This window comes from Glycine soja, chromosome 9, assembly GCF_004193775.1.
Source record: "Glycine soja cultivar W05 chromosome 9, ASM419377v2, whole genome shotgun sequence".
Lineage (NCBI taxonomy): Eukaryota > Viridiplantae > Streptophyta > Magnoliopsida > Fabales > Fabaceae > Glycine > Glycine soja.
Window position 1 is genome coordinate 7,225,229 of NC_041010.1, and position 23,500 is coordinate 7,248,728.

The window sequence follows — 23,500 nt, forward strand, 5'->3', positions numbered from 1 at the left end:
ACCGATTTATTTGGCATCGATTTTAATACACCAAATTCAGCGGCATCATATTTAGTTTCTTTATAACAGTTCAATGCACCACATTCGTTTGGAGAACAAGGACAAAGTTATTCAGCTGCAGCAACGGACATTGAATATACTAACATAGAACAACAACATCATCATGACGTGGGAGAACCAGCCATACAGGAAAAAAGAAATCCACGACGTAATCGGCGTCCACCACCTTGTGGGACTGGACATCATCTTGGTCATTGAAGTATAAAATGCTGTGATAATGGGATCAAATATGTTTAAATGCCCCTGTAACGGTTTCATCAACTATTATTTGGACCCTTGCATCTATGCTTAAGTGTCCATGTTTTGCATTTTTTTTCAAATTATGTCCAACACATTAATGATATTCGTGATACACTTTTTCCATGGTTTGAATGTCAAAGAATCCAAAAAAATATATCGTGCACCAGTTCCATGGAATAACACCTCAAAATAGTAACACAAAATAAAAATAAAAAACTATGATTTAGACCCTTGCAACTATGCTTAAGTGTCAATGTTCTGCATTTTTTTCAAATTATGTCCAACACATTAATGATATTTGTAACACACTTTTTCCATGGTTTCAACGTCAAAGAATCCAAAAAATATATATCGTGCTCCAATTCCATGGAATAACACCTCAAAATAGAAACACAAAATCAAAAAAACTATGATTTAGACCCTTGCAACTATGCTTAAGTGCCCATGTTCTGTATTTTTTTCAAATTATGTCCAACACATTAATGATATTTGTGACACACTTTTTCCATGTTTTGAACATCAAAAAATCCAAAAAAAAAAATATCGTGCACTAGTTCCATAGAATACCACCTCAAAATATAAGCACAAAATAAATATAAAAAAAACTATGATTTGGACCCTTGCATCTATGCTTAAGTCTCATGTTCTGTATTTTTTTTCAAATTATGTCCAACACATTAATGATATTAATGACACACGTTTTCCATGGTTTGAACATCAAAGAATCCAAAAAAAAAATATCGTGCACCAGTTTCATGGAATAGCACCTCAAAATAGAAGCACAAAATCAACAAAAAATTATGATTTGGACCCTTGCAACTATGCTTAAGTGTCCATGTTCTGCATTTTTTTTCAAATTATGTCCAACACATTAATGATATTTGTGACACACTTTTTCCATGGTTTGAACGTCAAAGAATCAAAAAAAAATATCGTGCACCAGTTCCATGAAATACAACCTCAAAATAGAAGCACAAAATAAAATAAAAATAAAAACTATGATTTGAACACTTTTTCCATGGTAATAACATTAAAGAATCCAAAAAATATATATTCGTAATACACTCTGCAATTTGCACAACTTAGTTTTTTTTCACTCTGAAAATTATAATGAACTTTTGTTGCATCAGTTATCAGGGATAAATCACAGTCGAAATTGGCAACACTCGACAATTTGCACATGTCTCTAAAAAAATAAATGTCGCACCAATAAAACTGACATGAGATGGACAACTCAGCTTTTTTTTCACTCTGATAATTATAATGGACTTCTGCTCCATTAGTTACCAGGGATAAATCATAGTCCAAATTGACAACACTCTGTAATTTGCACACGTCTCTAAAAAATTAAATGCCTTACTAGCAACACTTTACAATTTGCACATTATGGACCCTTACAAATATGTTTAAGTGTTCATTTACCCATTCATCTAAATGTTTAGTTAACTAGTGACTCACCCAGCTATAACCAAATTCTATAAATACCACTACAACTAAAGACATTCGTAACAATTTCAAATTTTCATCTCAATCCCTACCATAATGTGTCACCTAACTGCATATGTTTGTATTTACTACAATGGTCAAATTTACAATACTAATGAGGACACCACCTTCGTTAGTAACAATACAAAAACTTTCATGGTCAATAAGGGCATAACCTTTACACAATTGCTTGAACTTGTTCACCAAAAACTAAACATTGACCCACGACAACATATCCAACATCTCCACTTTCGGTGCCCTATATTTGAGTCGGAACAACGTTATATGTACACATATTTTATTCTGCAAGATGATGTTGATGTTCAACAAATGTTCAACATTTTTTATAACAACCCATCACTACCATTTGTGGAGTTATTTGCCATAATCTGCCACAATAATAACCCACCAACCAACCAACAAGGCTCAACCTCTAATCTTGAGGACTTATCAGATGAATACGAGACTTGTTGGGTCAAAAACCATGATAGTGATCCTGACTCCTCTTCTGGGCCCAAAGGAAGTAACATGTCTCCATCCCACGAAACAATATTCAAACGGGATTGGTAATCTACAGATCATTCATGTCTTAGTTATTTCTACTTTGAGGTTTTCATGTAGTGTCTTATGTTCGTGTTCAGTTATCACTTTACGTATTGAAATAATTTTTTTCTTTAAATTTAAATTAGCAATTTTCAGTTTACCCATTTTTACTGCAGTAGGTGACATGGTAACATAACTGTCAAAATTCATAACACTTTGCAATTTACACTACAATGTTTCAAAAAATTAAATGTTTCACCGGCAAAACTGACATGAAATGGACTACTCATAATCTCTTTTTTCACTTTGAAAATTATCATGGACATTTAACGACTTAATTACAAGGGACAAATTACTACTCCAAATTGACAACACGCTGCCATTTGCACACGTCTCTAAAAATTAAATGTCTCACCAGCAAAATTGACATGAAATGGACAACTCATAATCTCTTGTTTCACTCTGAAAATTATCATGGACTTCTAACGACTTAATTACAAGGGACAAATTACTGCTCCAAATTAGCAACACTCTGTAATTTGCACACATCTCTAAGAATTAAATGTCTTACCAGCAAAACTGACATGAAATGGATAACTCATAATCTCTTTTTTTCACTCTGAAAATCATCATGGACGTCTGCTGCATTAATTCCATGAGAAAAATCACAGCCCAAATTGACAACACTCTGCAATTTGCACTAGTCTATAAAAAATTAAATGTCTCACCATCAAAACTGACATGAGATGGACAACTCATAATCTCTTTTTTCACTTTGAAAATTATCATGGACGTCTGCTGCATTAGTTACATGGGAAAATCACAATTCAAATTGACAACACTCTGCAATTTGCACCAGTCTCTAAAAAAATTAAATGTCTCACTAGCATAACTGACATGAAATTGATAACTCATAATCTCTTTTTTCACTCTGAAATTATAATGGACGTCTACTACATCAGTTACTAGGGAAAAAGAAACATTGAATTCCAATACACATCAACGTGGCAAAATGCTCATACAACTATAAATAACACAAAATACATTTAATACAAACGCACAATTTCACACAAGATACCTTCATAAACCAAATTCAATCTTATTATTGTGTCATTTTTGGGAGAAACAAGCAGCCAGACCATTGCTAACTCCAGATTAGTTTTCATTTTTCCAAATGGATCAATCACTCACAACCAAATTGGTGTTTATTTTCAAAGTCTCACTCCAACACCAATGCGAGTTCCTAATGATTGTTCTTTTGATACACTCAAGCGCAGAATGCACAATACCATTCAACTAACCAACGATCAATTAGTGGATGAAATCTACCACCGACAACCATTCATAGATGTAAGTCAGCAATATTTTTTTTAATCTCTATAATTGAAAAATGATGATGATATTTACACAATGTTAATGTGCAATGAGCAATACTCGTGTGTTGTCCCTATAGAATTATTATGTACCATCATTAGAACACCAGATGTTATACTCAACCTGCTTCAATCAACTATCACTCCTACTCATGATGCAATTATGTATTATAATCGGAAATGGAACATATCACGTCAAGGTGGATTTTTGGGTTACTCCTTTACTGGAACAAATCCAATAAGATTTGACATTCCGTTGGGATGTAGCATGGACAAACTCAAGCATTTAATCAAGCAAGTTATACCTATAGGGGTTCCCCCTTATGGAATTCACGAATCACAATTGGTTAGACGATTGTCCTTTCGACAACCAGGTCATGCTAGGTATTCAGAAAATTTAATTGAATATGAAATAATAGAAATTGAAAAATGACGAAGACGTGCTAAAGGTGTTAGTACAATTCAACTATTGGAAACGATTTTGCACAATAGAAATTTTGGTTATTTTTAACAAACCAGTAATCGAAATAGAATAAGACATGTATCTTGCACAACATATTTCAGATCATCATTTGTCATATTTGCGTTGTAATTGTATTTTTTAATATGTTTCATTATTCTCGACTATCATCTCAGTTACTATACTTTGAAATTTTATGTCTACTATATAAGATAGATGGATCAATTATTTTTTCACTGTTTTAATTTGTTTTAATACTATTAACTAATTTTCTTATTTTTTAATTAACGAACATAACAAAAAAAACATCAACAACACATAAATTTAACTATAAAATTACATACAACATAACTAAAAAATTATACTCTAATTTTTTATTTTTCTTTATCTATACATTTTTCTTTTAAAAATTAAAAACAAAATTAAAAAATTTAATTTAATAAATAAGTAATTTTAAAACCAATTAAAAAAAATTATATAATATAATATTTATATTTTATAATATTTTAAATTTTTTTAGAAAAAAGGTCAAATACAAAAGTCGAGGTGACCAAACCCAACTTGTAAACACTCCAAAAGCAATGCACTAAAAGAAGAAATTGGTGTAGATTGAGAAAAAAAGTGAAGAGAGAAAATGCATTGGTGGAAAAAAACCACAATGTAAAAAAAAAATTGGTATAAGTGCCTCAATTTATGTTTAAATATTGAAGGATTTATCTTCTATTTAAAGATGTAAAAGAAATTGTACATAATAAAAGAGGAGAGAGAAAGTTCTCCATTGTTATTTAGAATACAGGACTGACTCAGTCCTTGCTCGTGACTCCATAAATATTTTATAGTCCGTCACCCTCGCAAGGCACGTGCTCCAACTAACTACTACTCTATAAACTACTAATAAATATATAGTTATTTTTAAAGATTAATATTAAATATATTGATCGATACAATATAAATAACTCATTACAAAGTTTTAAATGCATAATAACTTTTTTGGATACTAAATTATGAATAATTTATTGATGTGACATGATTTTATATAAACAAAAAAAATATTTTTGTAATGATTTTATATAAACAAAAAAAATATTTATTTTTGTGTCAAAAAAACAAAAAATATTTTGTAATAAAGAAAAAATATAACAAAAAAAAATGCGCGTTCTTAAAAGCCGTTTCGTCTTGCCACGTGTTTTATAATTTCGCGTTAGCGTGAAGGCGTGTATGCTGCGTGCATCCTAGAAGTTTCCTTGTCTCCCCATTTTCCACACGAAATTTCAACGTCAACTTTTTAGTTTCAAATTGATAAACACTATTTTTTTCGAAATTTAAATTAATATTGTTATGCTATTGCCCGACATCTATGATTGGTTATCTATGCACCAAAATTTGTATTTGCTTCAATTTTATGATTGTTACTATTTGCAGTTGCTAACACGTAGTATATTCTTTACGTAAATTAAAATTTATATTATTCGCCCATTCACACGTGAAAAAAAAACGTTTTTAAAATGTTTTAGTGCATCAATTTGATAAATTAACATTTAAAAAGTTGTTTTAAAATAATTGGACATTTTGAGCATAAATTATGGGGTGAAGGAATTTGTTTGAAAAAAAAATCACTTTTAATTATACAGTGATTTTAATGCATAATTAATATTTAATTAGTATTCATATTTATGATGTATATAAGTCTTCAATTAATAATTAGAGAGTGATTTTCTAAAGACACAAAAATATACCTGGCTCTCCCATAAAACCATAGGCATTCCTGCATGGTTGCATGTCTTGCCAATGGAGGCACATTTCGTTTGGAGTATTTTTTATTTTTTTTTTACATAAATACATAAGTAACAAATGACGTACACAAATCTTACATAATTTTTTTTCATTTTTCGTGAAAATTAATCTATTTTCAAAATTATTGAGAAATTATAGCATTTTATCATCAATAGTCTGTATTTTAATTTATTAAAAATATTAAAATTTACTAACAATGTTAATTTTGTAAGATATTTGTTAGATTTTTAACATAAAATAAATATTTTTAGGATTAGAAAAATATTAAAAAATAAAAAATGTTAAAGAAAATATAGGGGTGAGCAAAGGACGATCCTAACTCCATTCCTAAACTTTGATCGGATAAATTTCTTAGATTCAAAATTAATTCTTATTTTGTCCGTTTTTAAACCCTCATTTGTTATATATTTGGGGATTAATTTTGATCAATAAAGATAAACAAAAAATTAAACATAGACAAAAAAAATTAGAATAATTAAAGTTGCCGACACAAAATATTTGAGGACTAAAAGTTAAAAAAAATTAAAAAATTAAAATTTAAAATCTCAAAAAGTTGAGAGACTAAAATCTTTTTTTTTTTAAGAAGAGTGACTAAAAACTTAAATAATCTCATAATTATATATTTTAATTTATAAAGTATAATTTTAGTTTAGAGTAGGGCCAATCACTAGATTTTGAGTCAATAGACATGTAGGTTCATATTTATGGTAACCTATGTATAAGTAAAAAAAATAACACATTTTAATTTAATAAGGACAAAAAATAAATCAAAATTCTAATTGGAATGAATTCTGAACATTTATATATTTATAAGTTTGTATCTTAATTACATTAAGTATTTCAAGGGCTCCTTTGATGGTTAAAATATGATAGAGTAGTGTAGAATATGAGACCCGAATATATAAAAACAAAATAAACTTTAAGTATATCTAATGTTTGATGAGAAATAAATAGCAATTCAAATAACAATATGATATCATATAAATTATAAATTACGTTCAAATGATAAAGTTGTTATTATTAAAATTACATATAATTTTCTAAAAGAAACTTTTGATTTAGTTTTTACAGATTATGAAAGTATACAAAAACTATAATTATAACTAAATTATACAAAATTATATTTTATTTATGCAGTTAATATTCTTAAAATTATAAAAAAATTATATAGTTTTTTTAAACTATAAACATTATTCAATTTTTTATTTTAAAAATTAAATAATAATTATATAATTTTAATGTTTTAATTAATAATATAATTTAATTTATGTGCCACAATTATTATATATATTATAAACTAATATATTAGTATATATTTTATTTATTATATATTATATATAAATCTTATATTTTTTTGGGATAATAAGTTATACATATATTTAATGTAGTAGATTGAATATTATAATAATTACTCTTACACAATAGTTATTATAATATTAAGTATATTACATAATAGAGAGAGAAAGAAAGAGAGCTTATCATATAGTTTTCATCCTAACTCAACTCTCATTTTAAAAAAAATACACTAGACCAATAAGGTAGGATAAGAAATAAGATAATATTATTATATCCTGCAAATCCTTTTTTTGTGTGGTGTGTTGATTTTATTTGAAAATTTAGGATTGAGTTTCTTGTGATGGGTCTTTGAATTCAAGTTTGTGGTTGTGCTAAGACACGCCTATGGTGTTGGATTTGGTGTCACGGAGAACTGAGAAACTTTTACATCCGTTATAATATAATTGATATACTATAACATTTTTTACACCGATCCTAATTATAATCGGCTTGTAAAAGTTGGAAAAAATAAACAAGTTAAAAAATAAAAAAATTTTAAGAATGAAAAACTTAAAAATTTATAAGAATGTATTTTGAATATTTTGATATTTATAAAGACGAAAAATATATTTTAATCAAATATTAATATTTTTATTATATAGTTGATGGCCTCATGGAAGAGAGGCTTACGTACGTGTTTCAAAAGGATTTGGTGGAAAATATAACTTTATTAACATTTTACCGTGTCACCTCTTCATCTCCCAACTATTTCTTCATCTCCCAACTATTTTTTTCTACTAAATCTATTCTACCAAACAGTACAATACAAGAGTTAAATTGTACAATTTTAAAATTCAAAACTAAGTTAAACGTGATTACATATATACATTCATAAATATTAAGGGAAAAAATTCAAGATTCAAAGTACCCATTTTGGAGGTTTCTTTAGATCAAGGAAAAAGAAAATGAAAAGATACTACTGTCCTTTGACCTCATTCTGATACCAGAGTTTGTCCCAAGTATTATCAAAGAAACCGAGTTATCGACCTATGGATTAATTATCTTAGATCCTAGGTTAGTTTTCCTTTTAACTGGGATTAGGTCAGGTTTAGGCAATGAAAGTATGAAACACAGCCTATCATGCAAATTATCCTATAGGGCATGATAATGATATATAAGTAAATTATTAAGAAAGAAATATTGACGAGAATCAATTTCAATATTTTTCTGTCTTGAATCTTGTTAATTGAGTTAAATAATTAACTTTTTTATATAAAAAAATTATCTTATACTCTTTACTCTAACAATAATATTCCCAACAATTGGAATTTGATCTAAAATTCGTATACTTTTTTGACAAAAAAAAAAATCATATATGGTACACTAGTATTGAATATTTAAATTCAATGAAAAATACGCAATGCTGTTGTGCTGTCAATATTATAAAAAAAAAAAACATATAGTACTGGCTAGCATTAATTTTAAGTAAATTAAGCATTAAATAATGTGACTAGTACTTGCACATGAAGTCACATCCCGTAGAAATGCAGTGGTTAGCCGTATGTTTTGTAATGAATTGTGTTGTCAGTGTCACAAATAAATCAGAACGTGCTAAAATTTGAACATATTCAATGAATAAAGGTTATAGGAAGAGCATCGAACACGAGAAGTTGCGTTGCCGTTGCGTTGGGTTCAGCGCCACACGTCGTTTTCTCGTTGGCCTATGAAACCGCGTTTTGCCTTCTCCCTCCTTTTTTATTTTTCTACAATAAAATAAATAAATAAATATATATTCGTGAACGGTGACGGTGCCCACTTTCGCATATTGGGACTATTGGCAATTGGCCTATACTTCTGTTATCTCTACCTGACGCCGTTATACGGAGTACCTCACCCTGTGAAAGTCGTCGAATGGACTCATCCTTTCTTGTATTTACCCAAATACCCATTTCAAAATATCAATTCATTTTTTTTTTTTTTGCCGCGTGAAACACCTCAAGTCAAACATGTGTTTAAATGAATGTTGAATAAATTGATTTTATAAAATTAATATATGAGTGATATAATTTATATTTGGATGTTTTATTATAAGATTAATTTAGACGTAATATTTAGTACAAAATTTTGGATATAATGTAAAAGTTACTCAAAGTTAATTAAAAAAATTAAATTTTATTTTATCATGAAACCAAATATATAAAAATATATAAAAAATTAATTTTGGATTCAAAATTAATTCCCACAACGCCAAACAAAAAACACACGAAATAGTAGTATATCAGTACATCCTAAATGTTTTGTAGGCTAAAATACAGGAATAGTTCTTTATCTTATCTTTTGGTTTTAAATTATTCTTGTAACTTTTAAAAGTTATAAAATAATCTTTTATTTAACTTATAACAAATTAGTCATTTCAAAAATTGATCATTTTTTATTTTTTATTACAATTTTGAATATTTTGTTGATTGATTTAGATCATAAAACTTGTTTTATTAAATTCACCTATATGAAAATTATAGGAATCAAGTTTGAAAAAAAATAATAAATGTATTAAAAATAACATGAAAAGTGAGTCTCATAAATAATAATAATAATAATAAAACAACGTGACATTAAATTTTTAAGTTTTCAATTGATCATAAAACTTACTTTTCATGTATTTTTCATTTTATTTATGTTTTTTTAGTCTAAAATTTAGTTAATTTTCAGGTAGATGAATCTAATAAAAAAAATTATATTTTAAGTCAATAAAAAATGAAAATTGTGATAAAAAAATAATTTTTTGAAAAGTCTAAGTTGTCGTGAATTAAATAAAAAGGGAATCATGTCATAACTTTTAAAAATTAGAAAATCAATTTAGAAAAAATATATATAAATTAACAGACTATTATTTGTATATTTAGCCTATTCCATCCATCAATGAATATATATCTAATTGAACGTTTAGGGTGTGTATGAATTTATGTTGTATCTAATTGAATCCATGTTGAGTTTAATGTATCATTTACTTTTTCTGTATGTGCATTATAATGTGTAATTTTCTCGTTCAACTTTGATAGAATGTTTATTTAAATACTCTAATATAAGATTATTTTAGTATAAAAAGTGGATTTAAGTTAAAAAAATTGAATATGTAGTTACATTAAACTAAAACAATCAGATGTAAAATTTAATTATCATTCATAATAATCTTATTTAACTGAGTATAATAATTTTATTAAAAACTAACGTAGTCTATAAAAAAAATTAATTAGAGTGTTTTACTCTGAACGAAAATCAGGGTAAATAGTTTAGTAAAAAAAATCAGCATAAATAGCGTTTTTACAAATTTTCTCAAAATAGAATTTAATGTAACGTTATATATATATATATATATATATATATATATATATATATATATATATATATAACATTTCAGATAGCTATATTAATTTATATGTATTCATGATAATCGTTTTCTCTTTAAATTTCTTTCCACCCAACTTTTGTTATCTCTTTTATTTCATTATTTATCACACTTTTTCACATTTTTTCCCTTTCCTTCTTCTCTGTCTTTTTCTTTTTATTTATCTCTTCCTGTCTTCCTTACTCTTAATTATCCACTCAAAATTAGGATAGTCTTTCAACATTTTCGTAATACTTATAAATTCAAATGATTGATACACTTAGTTGATAACGTCAAACTAAAGGGAAGTATATTGAATCGGTCAAATTAACGTTTAGTTCCTGTTACCTTGCTTTTTTCTGATCTCCTGTTACTACAATCTGATGTGGTGTGTGGAGATAGGGAATTAGTATATATATTGAATTTGGTCAAACGACTAGTTCCTGTTGCTTAATTCAACATACTGTTAGAATAGAATTTTTATAAAAACAATGTTTTTTAAAAGAAAAATTAGATAACAAAATATTTTCATGTTAATTTTTGAGTATATTTTTTTATGATTGCATACAATAAAGATAAAAGTAATTAAAAAATTATATACAATATATATCTATATACAATCTTCTGTCAAAAAAATAAATCTATATACAATCTCAGATTTTCTATATTTTAATAATTGAGTTATGATGTAAATGAACATAAATCTTTTTCAAAATTTGTATAAAAATTAAAGGATGAGTTTTCTTTGGACCACTAACATATACACACACATATATATATATATATATATATATATATATATATATATATATATATATATATATATATATATATATATATATATATATAGACACACATGAGACTAACAAATTAGAACACTGGCATGTGCAGTTGTACATAATGTATTAATACATTATATTTTAAGACTTGTATCATCCTATTAATCCAATTCGATTTGAGGCTAATTCTAATTCTACTATATTTAAACTTTAGAATTTAGACACAATATATTTTAGACCAAAAAACAGAGACAAGTTCAATTTATATTTTGAAACATTCCAATCCAATCAATCTTCCATATGTTTTAAAAAATTATATATGTTAATACTAAATTGTCTAAACTTAACTATTATTTACATAGCATGATAATAAATCTAAATTAAAATGATTCATTTTCAAATATCTATTTCAAATTATATCTTAATTTTAATTATATACTTCTTCAAATCTATAGTTTAAATAAATATAATATTAAAATTTATATATTAAAATTAGATTTTAACGTGATTATAAAAAATTCAAATTGATATAAAAATAAATTCACCCCAACATAACAGTATATATAGAGAATGAGAGATTAAATTACACTAGTATAATTTTCATAATCATTACACAATTTTATAACTTTCAAATAAATAATATTTTCTTAAAACTCATTGTTGGATTCAAAGTTTCTTTTACATAAATTATATATACAAAATTTTATATTAATCTAAAATCATTTATTATCTTTTTTATATAGATTAAAATTGATATATTATAAACATTTCAAAATATATTAAAATATTAATCATTTAATTACTTTCTTATTATTTTTCAATTTTGACACAAACAATTTTAGTAATGTATAGATATAATTCAATAGTTGAATCAATAAAAATTACATTCTATATCAAGTTATAAAAATGATATCTCTCCTTTATATATATATATATATATATATGAAAAAAACTTCTTTTTTTAATTATTTAAATGTTTAACTTTCAATAAATAATATTTTTTAAATACTATTTTTACATAAAATTAAAACTAGTTTTTATATTAAATGATAATTACAAACAAATACACAACTAATTTTACACAATTTCACACTAATTATCACTTTAAATGTTACAATAAAACATCAAATATAACTAATTTTATACTAATTAATCTTAACTATTATTATAATAATAACATACAAAATTAAGTTTATATAATTTTATACTAATTAATTGAAAAACATATATGTATATATATGAAAAATTTCAAGAGATGAGGGGACTTGGGCCTCTACCTACCCCTCAAGATACATATATTCATAATAAAAAATAAACTAAATGGTGAATATATATGATTAAGATAAGATATGTTGCTCACTAAAAATAAAATAAAGACGTTCTCAATATAAAAAAACTCTAAAAAATAGTTTATAAAATCGTTCTCAATTAAAGATGATATTTAAATTTATAAAATAAGGACAGATAGCAAAATTACAACTACCCAATACCTATCTAAAGCAAAACAAAAAACAAAAAAAACTACATGTGTTGTAGGTATCTAACCACTGCAATTCTAACGCTTATTCCAGGAGGTAGACCGATAATTATAAATACTATTGAATTGGTTAAACGTAAGATATACTATTCAATATTTTTTTCTCAGACTATTCCATCACCAAACTATTTGACTTGTAGCTATCATATATGGACTTGTTTTAAACATGTGTTGTAGATAGTTGAAAAGTCAAACATCTTCATGTTATTAAACAATTTTCTCATCCGTCTTACTGGACCGTATTTACCAAGCTTTATTTTACATCTCGAAGAATACATTTGACTTTCATTACATTATTAGTAACCTAGAAATTCTATTATTATTATTATTATTATTATTATTATTATTATTATTATTATTATTATTATTATTATTATTATTATTATTATTATTATTATACTGTCCTGTCGTTCGTCAAATTAACCTTCCCATGATTTCCATTACACACTTGTTGCCGATCGAACGCTATCAATATAGCATTACTAACTTTAAGAATTTTTACTAACGTTAGTTGAATGTTTTTGAATTAGTTGTCGTAAATTGACTTAGTTTCACAAATATTATTATTATTATTATAAATTTATTTACGATACACGTCTTTATAAATTTATTATAAATGTTGAACTTAGGTGCTATTCATTATTTAGACGAATCATTCTCAGGTTATGTCTTGTTTGAATTTATCTATTAACTATTAATAGCAAAGAAAATAAGATAGAGAGCTACTACTACGAAATTTCTAAAGTAGTGCGCATATATATATAAAAGTCGTCCAGGCGCTGTCTCACATTTATCGACATGTGAATCAAATAGTTAAAATAATATAGTCACGGCTAATTGATGAGATTAGTCAATTGCGCGTGATAATATAATACTATATCGTTATATTATAACTTTTTTTATAATTTTTTTTAATCATTAGAAAATTCTATGAAAAACTATTGAATTCAAATTAAGAATAAGGATGAAGATTAAAGAAAATAAATTGAAATGAATAAACAATTTAAAAAGTTAAACATATAGATAAAGATAAAAGAAGTGTAATTTGAAATGGTTAAAAATATCAAAAAGACAAAAGGCTGTAAAACTACTACGCTTAAAATTGTTTATTTTCATTTATAATATAAAAAGTTTATTTTTAAGCACTAACTTAACACTCATTCTTAAATTAAATTATCATTGTATAATCATACAATAAGTAGAGGTGTTGATGAGTTTTTATACTTAAAATTGTTTAGTTTCATTTATAATATAAAAAGCTTTTTTCAAACACTAATTTAACACTCATTCTTGAATCAAATCATCACTCTATAACCATACAATAAGTAGAGGTGTTCACAAGTTTTTATGCTTAAAATTGTTTATTTTCATTTATAATATATATATTTTTTCAAACAATAACTTAAGATTCATTCTTGAATCAAATTACCATTCTAGAACCATACAATATGTAGAGGTGTTCACAGGTACATAATGGTCGTGACATCTTTATCCCAACATACATATACTTAAGAAAAATATATAAAAACTCAAAATTTAATTAAATCAATTTTATTCAAATCGCTTAAACAAATTCACGTGGATAAAAAGGTCATATTCACTTCATTATTACTAAATAAAACTTATTAAAAACATATCTGACTTAGAACAAGACCATCTAAGTTTATAAAAGAACTCAAGTTAAGCACTGAAATAAAATAAAGTAAAAAAACATGTTCAGAACACCATGCAATTGAAATAAAAACTCATGTCCCAAATGTCACATTCTATCAAAGCATTATATCCCAGCGTCCTCTAGCATGAAGTTCTTCAAAGTCATCCATCTTATCATCTGCTCCTACGAACACAAAGTTCAAGATCATCACAGGATCCAAACACAAACAACACACATGGAGTGAGTTATCACATTCCTAAATAGGTAGAGATAAACAAAATCACATATATAATATAAGTATAACAAACTTAACTTAACACTATTCGCATCATCTTACCACTCATTGCGTAACATCACTTGTCTCAAGGATTTAATCACACAATCACATTCCACACCTTCACGTTAATCATGTGTTCATAACAACGCGTCTCAAGTATAATACAATGTCTCACACTCACATAATTCATTATCCACCATCACGTAACGAGTCACAATAGTCATTACACAGACGTTATGTAACAAATGCATTAAGACTCAATTCTATATGCAATGTGATATCATGTAAGTGAAAAATCCCGTTGGGCGCCTAGGATTACATGACAAGACAAACCACACACAGGTAAGTCAGGTCACTCTCACTAGGTAAAATCATAGGGAGACCAGTTAGGGTCATACTATTTTATGAGAATGCTCCAACCATGTAGGATCGGCACAAGTTTAAAGGAACACTCAAATCGGGTGTATTTACTCCCAAGGCCTAGACTCCGAAGAGTCCGTTAGGGCCTCTCCTTCTTAATTAAAATCCAACCCAGAAAACATTTTAGCACACAAACTCTATCTATGAACTGTACAAAACACATGACTCCTTAATTATTCTAAAAAAAATTTCAACTCGTCGCGCCTAAAAGTAATTAAACTCGTCGGGTTCCCACAGTGGATCCTATCATAATACTCGTCTCACATTAACTCATTGTCTTTAAAGGGTCTTATAGTCATGTGATTGTATAGTTCATTACTCACAACTCAATGCACACAACATTTCAATACATGTGTGATCTCACAATTTAATACATACTCAACTTGTCATTTACACACAATTCATCACACTTCCATAATCCCAAGACAACACATTATCACGCCTCATGCATCATATACATGTCACACAATAATAATATTAATATGTTATATTCATATGATTAAACCCCTCAAACAATTTCACATACCCATATCAAAATCAAATGAATCAAAATCATAGGTACAAAATACGAAAACATCAAGATTACTCAATTTTATCAACCAATTCGCATTAGGACATCAATTGGTTTTTTAAACACAACAATATCGTAATTATAATCGTAAAGGAAGAATTATAATTCAATAAATATCCAAAAATAAACCTCAATTTAATTCTCTAAGGATCCCTACACATGTTCATTCTAACCCTAATTGCGATAAACCCATCCCTTACCTCTAAGCGGGCTCACGTCTGTAGTCCAGTAGCGATAGTAGTGTCTCTAGTGGTTTCATAATATTCCTCAAGTTTTTCCTCTGGTTATTTTGTTAGGGTTTCCAAACGTTAGAGAGAAGGAGAAGGGATTAGAGCCTCTTCACTGTCTCCGTGCGAGGGACGTTTCTCTCACCATTGACATTATTTTGAAAATCCCAATGGTCGAGATGTGCGAAAATGAGTTCCAAACCTGATGTTCAAATTTCACGATGATCCAACGATTAACGAGTATGAAATTGTAATTTTATTGAGATATGTTTGAGTATATGCGAAAAAAAGAGAGAGTTTCGAGAGAGGGAGAAGAGATAACAAATGTGAGAGAAAGAGAGGCTAGAGACTTATCGCCAATGTAAAACTGACTTAATATGTCTCTATTTATGGTTAGGGCATTGTCAGCCTATTATTAACTCTATTTTTTTATTTTATTATTTTATAAAAATAAACTTTATTTTACTCCCCATCAAATGAATTAATAAAACCTTATTTTTATTTTTTAAGATCATATATTTATTTTATTTACCTTAAAAACATTATTTTAATTAATAAAAATATTTTTTATTATTTATTTAATTACAAAAATTTTATTATTTTTTTAAAATTTTATTTATTTTTAAATAAAATTATTTTTAATTTATTTTATGAAAAATAGGATGTTAGTGTGACAGATGTAGGATTTGAAAGTAATTGGAACAATTTATTTTCATAAATGTAATTATTATAATAATCAAGATTTTTAATTACTATTGTAGTTCCGATCACAATTATAATTTTATTGTAATTCTTGACATTTTGGAAAATTATAAAAAAATGTGATTGTCATGGCACAATTGCGGTTGAAAGACAATTATCATAAGTTAAAATTTTTTTATGTTGTGTCATAGTTAAAGTTGTGGACCGCAATTTAAAATCATGATTATGAAAATAAAGCATGAGATAAAATAAAATATGTAATTCAACAAAGTGTAAAGTTAGTTAACCGGATGAAAAGAGAAAAAGTTAGTCAATAAAAAATAGAATTTGACAATGATATAAAATTGGGGACATAAAGTTCAAATTATAAAAATAGAATTGCTTAAAAGATAATACTATACTAAGAATATACTTGTATTTTGGTAACAATCAGGGGGGAGCATTTAACTCCGGCTTAAAAACTGAGAACAATGGTTCAAATAATAGAGAGGACTAAAAGATGATAATATTAGATAAATATTTGTATTTTTTTAAAAGCCAAGGAGTGCACATGCATCACTCCCAAGTATAGGTCTGTCCATGGATATGACTAGATATGGCAACGGAGTCGGGTGGAGACGAGTATTGCTTCTCGAGTCTCATATTCGTTGCTGATATCCTGACAGGTTAACATTTTTTACTCCATCCCTTATCAGTATCCTTGTTCCTGGTTCAGATTTGTAAAAAAGTTTTTTTTGTAAAATGTTTATATTGAAAATTTGATTAAAAAATTGATTGTTACACATTTATTTTTAACTACTTGTATTTGCAACGCATTTATCTACAAAAATCATCAAGAAAAGAATATTAAATCATGTAAAAATTATAAAAAAAATAATTAACAAATAATTAATAAAATTTTAATAATTTCATCATCGGGGTGGATACGGAAATGAGTATGAAACGGTACGCCGATTAAAAAAATCGGATAATCTTCGAATCCGAATCTGTACCTGATTAATTCGAATATTCTTTGTCAAAATTGAGATAGATTTATATGAATATTCATGAATACGAATTTCATTATCATGCCTAAATTAGGCATCCGAGTAACTCGCAAACTCAAATTAATCCTGAGTTTTTACTAAACGGACTGATATTATCATCAACAAGTTTTAATCGTGGACAACTTTTTTTTTTCTTTGGAAAGAATTAATCTAATCACAAAGTTGTATTCACGATGACTTCCATGCGTGCTGGTGATGTGTGTTTCACGTTTGAGGCCAGTCATGATTCCACAAATATTTTGTACCGGATATAATATTGTTTGATTTGGGTAGAATAAATTAAAATGGTTACTGAAATTAAGAAAGACATTCTAAAGCTAAATTATTTGAATCAAGATAGGTTATTTTATTAATAGAATGTGTCAAAAATTAAAATTGATTGAAATGAAAATAACATTTAAAAGCAAATTTTCATAAAACTTAATTGAATTGGGTATTATCAATATTTATGATTTAAATTTAGTTTAAGTAATAGTATCTAGGAATAGACAAATTATAAGTAAAAAAAAAGTTAAATTAAATATTTAACATAGAAAAAGGCACGTGTGACTTTTTTTTCTATATATTATTTTTTTTTCTTTTTAAAACCATTTGATGCTTTTTCCAAAACAATTTTTTTAAAAAAATTATTTTTGGTTTATATCCTCATTATTTACTTTTCTACAGCTCATCCTAAATTACTAATCTTAGTTAAATTAAACAAACTTACTTTATAATTTTTTTTTAAAATATGTCTTTTTAGTTTCTATACTTTTGATTAAACATGATTAGTGTCTATACTTTTATTGATGAGTTGGATTCTCAAACTTTTAAAACACATGTAAATTAAGTTTCTGTTTTCTAAGAATTTATCATATTTTTTAAAGTTTAAAAGGATTAAATACTATATGTTTAAAAGTTTGAAAATCAAATTTATCAATATAAACATATAAAGATTTTAATCATGTTTGATTAAAAGTATAAAAACTAAAACACATTTCTTCTCCTTTTTACTCAACTATTATTTTCTTTATTTAAAAATAGATATCGTCAAATATAAATTTTGATACTAGAATATACTAATACTTCCTCTCCGCTTTTTATTATAAGTAACAAAATTTACTTATTTCTTTATCTCAAATATAAATAAAAATTAATTAATTTTATCTTTAATAAAATTATCTTTAAAATATTATTCATTTGATCATAATATGATCAAAGACTTTTGTATATTTAATATTAAGTTCAAAAGTAATATAACAAAAAGTTATCTTTGTTTTGAAATTAACACGATTTAATGAAAAAACTGATTTATCAATAAATGTAATGTAAAACAACTTAGGGTAAAAATTATTTATGACACAGTAATTGATAAGTTAACATTATTTACTAAATCGAATTAGTATTTCTATTAATTAAATGAATTGATTTAGGTATGATAAATTGATTAATAATGATCCAAACGCGGGATATTTAGGCAAAAGCATTAATTGCTTATGGCATGATAGTTTAATTCATTTAATGAGTTAAACGTGAAGTGAAAAACCAAAAACGTGGGCGCATTTACGGCACTGATAAACGCAGTCATAAAAGCCAAAGTAGCCAATTGGTGCGAACAAAACAAAGCCAAACAGAACCTAACCCAACCACTTGCCGTGTCCGTTTCGTTGCCGTTTAGGTATGCCGACCTAAACAACACGTGGTCCAAATTAAAAAGAAAAACCAAAATATACAAATACAAATAATAAATAATTATCGATAATACTCCACTTTATACAAAAGAAAACAAACGGAATAGCATGACATGGTAGGAGACAGCGGCAAGAAAAAGAAAAGAACCGCTTTTGAAAACCCCCACATATTCCTCGTGCTTCAATTTTCCACCTCCAACTTGAAAATTAAAAGTTAAAAATAATAAATAATATTACTTTATTCAACCAATTAAAATTGGTTGATATTGGTTATATATAAGATGAAGGGTCGGAGACAAAGATTATCATTACATTACATCTTAGGAGTCTTTCTTCCTTTGTAATAGAAAGCACGCGTTTCTCTCTCTCCCTCTCTCAACGAATATTTGTGTACTTCCTCTTTTGTGGGTAGATTCAATTTACCATGTCGAGTTCATCGGAATACTCTCAATTTTCCGGCCAGAAACCGGCGAGGTCGCCGGAGAAATCGAGCTTCTCTCAGACTTGTAGCCTGTTGAGTCAATACATCAAGGAGAAGGGTAGCTTCGGAGATCTTACCCTCGGAATGACATCATGTGGTACGGCTCCTTAAACTCTCCGAAATTTTTACTTTTTTTACTTTTGTTATTTTATTCTTTTTATAATTTTCTCTGAATTTTTTTTGGATGTTGCTTAGTTCTATAGGAAGTGGTTTATTGTAGGAAGGGGAAAATTTGGAATTAGATGGGTGTTTTTTGAGGTTTATAAAATATTAGAATCTTGATGGGTACTTAATTAGATATTCTTTTCCTCTTGGTTTGTTTTGAAATAAATAAATCCTAGGTAGGAAGGAGAAGCAGTTTATGGGTCTTTCAAAGTTTTCTCTTTCTTTAGAAAAAAAATAAAATCAAACCACTCTTTTTTTTTTAATTTGCAGTTTTAGGCTTGAACCTCTATCTCAATTCTTAGGTTTAATTTGTTACCCTGGATGATTTTTCAAATTTGATAGATCTAACACATGGCTCCAATTTTGCCCCTCTAATTTAGTGAAAAAGTAAATATGTTGTAAGGGAAGAAAAATGATACCAGGTTTAATGTTTGGTTTCTTTTAGTTTCAAAACGGGTTTAATTTTCAGATGTTTTTGCCTTCTTTCCTTTAAGAGGCTTTTTCTTTTTCATCCTTTTTTGCCTAATGTGAATTTTTTTACAGGGTCACCTGAGACATCTTGTCAATCTGCTACAACCATGAACTTGTTTCCTACCAAGGAAAACAACGTGACACCAAAGGACCTGACAGCTATGGATTTGTTCTCTCCACAAGCTTCCTCCTATCGTCCTTCAGAGGAGATTCCAACCTTGATTAATTCCAGGTGGGTTTTGTTGCTTTGCTTCTTTAATTTGTTGTGAAGTCAATTAACAGTGTACCTTTTTGTTCCATCTTGCTGTGGAAGAAAATTAATGAGCTATGACTCCATACCAATACATAAAACTGCTATTTTTTAGATATATTTAAAGGGTCTAGATAATCATTCCCTTATAAGGACATTGGATAAGAAATTATGAGCAACACAATTTTATGTATCTAGATAAAACTTTGTTTACTTTTAATTTCTTAAGGAGTGTTAAGGACACTAGATAACATTTGTCATATTTAAATCTCTAACTTCTTTTATGGCTATTAAAGATATTGCTATTAGACTAATATGTGGCAATTCATTCATGATGTGCAGTGCAATTAAATCTGTGAGCAAGAGTGCTAAAACTGCACAGATGACAATCTTTTATGGTGGACAAGTTGTTGTCTTTGATGATTTTCCTGCTGACAAAGCAAGTGAGATCATGTCCTATGCCACCAAAGGGATCCCCCAAAGCCAGAACAATTCTGTTTTCACCTACACACCGAGCCAGCCTTCATTTCCTGCTAATTTGGTCAGAACTTCAGCTGATTCAAGTGCTCCAATTATTCCTAGTGTGAACATTACCAACTCCATTCATGAACACCCTCAAGCATCATCCAGACCTGTTGTTTGTGGTAATTTCTTAAATTCACTAATACTTTGAGATAATGATTTTTTCTTTTTTATGGTATTATGGATCATTTTTTTTTTCTAATCAGGATTTTCCTTTGTGTACAGATCTGCCAATTGCTAGAAAAGCTTCACTCCACCGGTTTCTGGAGAAGAGAAAGGATAGGTAGGCACTCTCACCCAAACAAAGAAAATTTTAAACACTAGGTTTTTATATTTAGTATAGGAATATTTTAGGGAAATAATCTTTTCATTTTTTCAAAAGCTCTAGAAAGAGAAAACAAGTGTTTCTTTAAAATAAGTTGAATCAAACACAATACAAGAAAAAAAAAATCTTGCAAAACAAAATCCCCGTTCACTCTTTGATAGATCTGGGTTTTCTTTTGTGTCTTGATAATAATTTAGATATCAGAGGAAATTGATTTTCCAATTTGCAAAAGTGCAATTAATGTTACCTTTTTCTTAAGTTTTAATTTAATTATTTTTGCTTAGTTTATAATATTGTTTCCTTGTGTTGTTTTTGCAGAATTGCTTCCAAAGCACCATATCAACTAGCAAATGGGTCTTCTAACCAGCCAGCTGAGTCCATGCCATGGCTTGGGCTGAGTGCTTCTTCACCTCGAATCTGAGAGCAGCTATAGTTTATATGTAATTTTTAAGCATTATTTTTGTTGTGGAAATGCTAACTAGTCAGAAGCTTTTTTGCCAGAATTCTTGACTAAGTTTCTGGTTATATTTTTTTTCCTGACTAAATAGCATTATTACTTATTTTTTCTCTTTTTTTTCGCCGATAAAAAAACCTCTTTTTTTTTTTTTTTCTTTAAATGTTTTTCAGATGATTTATGGGCTTCTTGCTAGGCCTGTATTTGTCATAGTAATGTTGGCTCTGCTGGGCCGTATCATAGATCTAACTATTGGTTAGTTGATGCTGCTCTAATTATAGTGATTCAATATATTCATTGTTAAGATTAAAGATTAATATTTTTTCCCCACTTTACTTTCTTGAGCTCTAGATGTTCCTGCAATAGAGAGAAAATTTTAATTCAACTTATTTGAGATGTGGTTAATTGATTTTTTGATATTGATATCTTCCGTGGAAAGTTGTTTTTAAAGTGAGCTAGTTGTATTTACGATGACGCGTTTTTAAGTAAGAACGAGACAAACAATATTAATTGAAGAGATAAAGTGAGTTGTTAAAAATAAAAGGAATCTGAATTGTCCCCGTCCAATTCAAATGTAAAGATGTAACTTTAACGAGTAAATGTTAACATATGTTAGAATTGGGGAAATATTATAGCACTTTACGAAATTTTAAGAGAAGAAAATAATTGAATTATTGTATGTTGTAACTAGCTTAGTCATGAGGGGGGTTAGAGTATAGACTGTTGAGGATTTATTTTATATATATATATATATATATATATATATATATATATATATATATATATATATATATATATATATATATATATATATATCTTGACGGGGTTTGTAAATTGAAAATGACAATCTAAAATGTGAAAAACGTATGTTGAAAAAAAGAGTCAACACGTACATTGGTATTTTAGACAATTTTGCTGGTATTGTACTTGTTTTATCCTCAACAGAAATGTTGTTACTTTACATTTTTTTTGAGAGAGAGAAACAAGGTTAACTGATTTCATTCAACGAATTGGAAGAAATACATGTAGGTATACTGTGATGTGTGTGACTACTACATAAGAGATGATACCTCAGGCAAGAGAGTGAGCAGCCATATTCGGTTGTCTCTTAACAAACTTTACAGTGAAGTTTGGAAAAGATAACAAAATGTTGTTACAATCAGATATAGTAGCCCCAACCTCGGAAAAATGAGCAAGGGGGCCATATATTCTATCTACCAATTCTTTGCAATCAACTTTAAAACAGATGAACACAGAGATTACCATTCTGAGGCTGTCAGCACAAAACACCCAATTTAATCTCTAACACAAGCTCCCCAGAAACTATATTTAGG

The 23,500-nt window shown here is 27.4% G+C and overlaps 1 protein-coding gene across 2 annotated transcripts; it reads left to right on the forward strand.

The window, feature by feature from the left end:
* The first annotated feature begins 19,799 nt into the window (after positions 1-19,799).
* LOC114368605 (protein TIFY 10A-like) lies at positions 19,800-22,501 on the forward strand. 2 transcript variants are annotated; one of them, XM_028325819.1, is made up of 5 exons: positions 19,800-20,076; positions 20,688-20,847; positions 21,208-21,506; positions 21,613-21,670; positions 22,031-22,501. In XM_028325819.1, exons 1-5 carry the CDS (start codon positions 19,923-19,925, stop codon positions 22,131-22,133), a joined length of 774 nt encoding a protein of 257 aa, XP_028181620.1. In that variant the 5' UTR covers positions 19,800-19,922; the 3' UTR covers positions 22,134-22,501. The 2 variants fall into 2 exon arrangements, with proteins under 2 accessions (XP_028181620.1, XP_028181619.1); XM_028325818.1 differs by having other exon boundaries at positions 19,801-20,076; positions 21,208-21,509.
* The last annotated feature ends 999 nt before the right edge of the window (positions 22,502-23,500 follow it).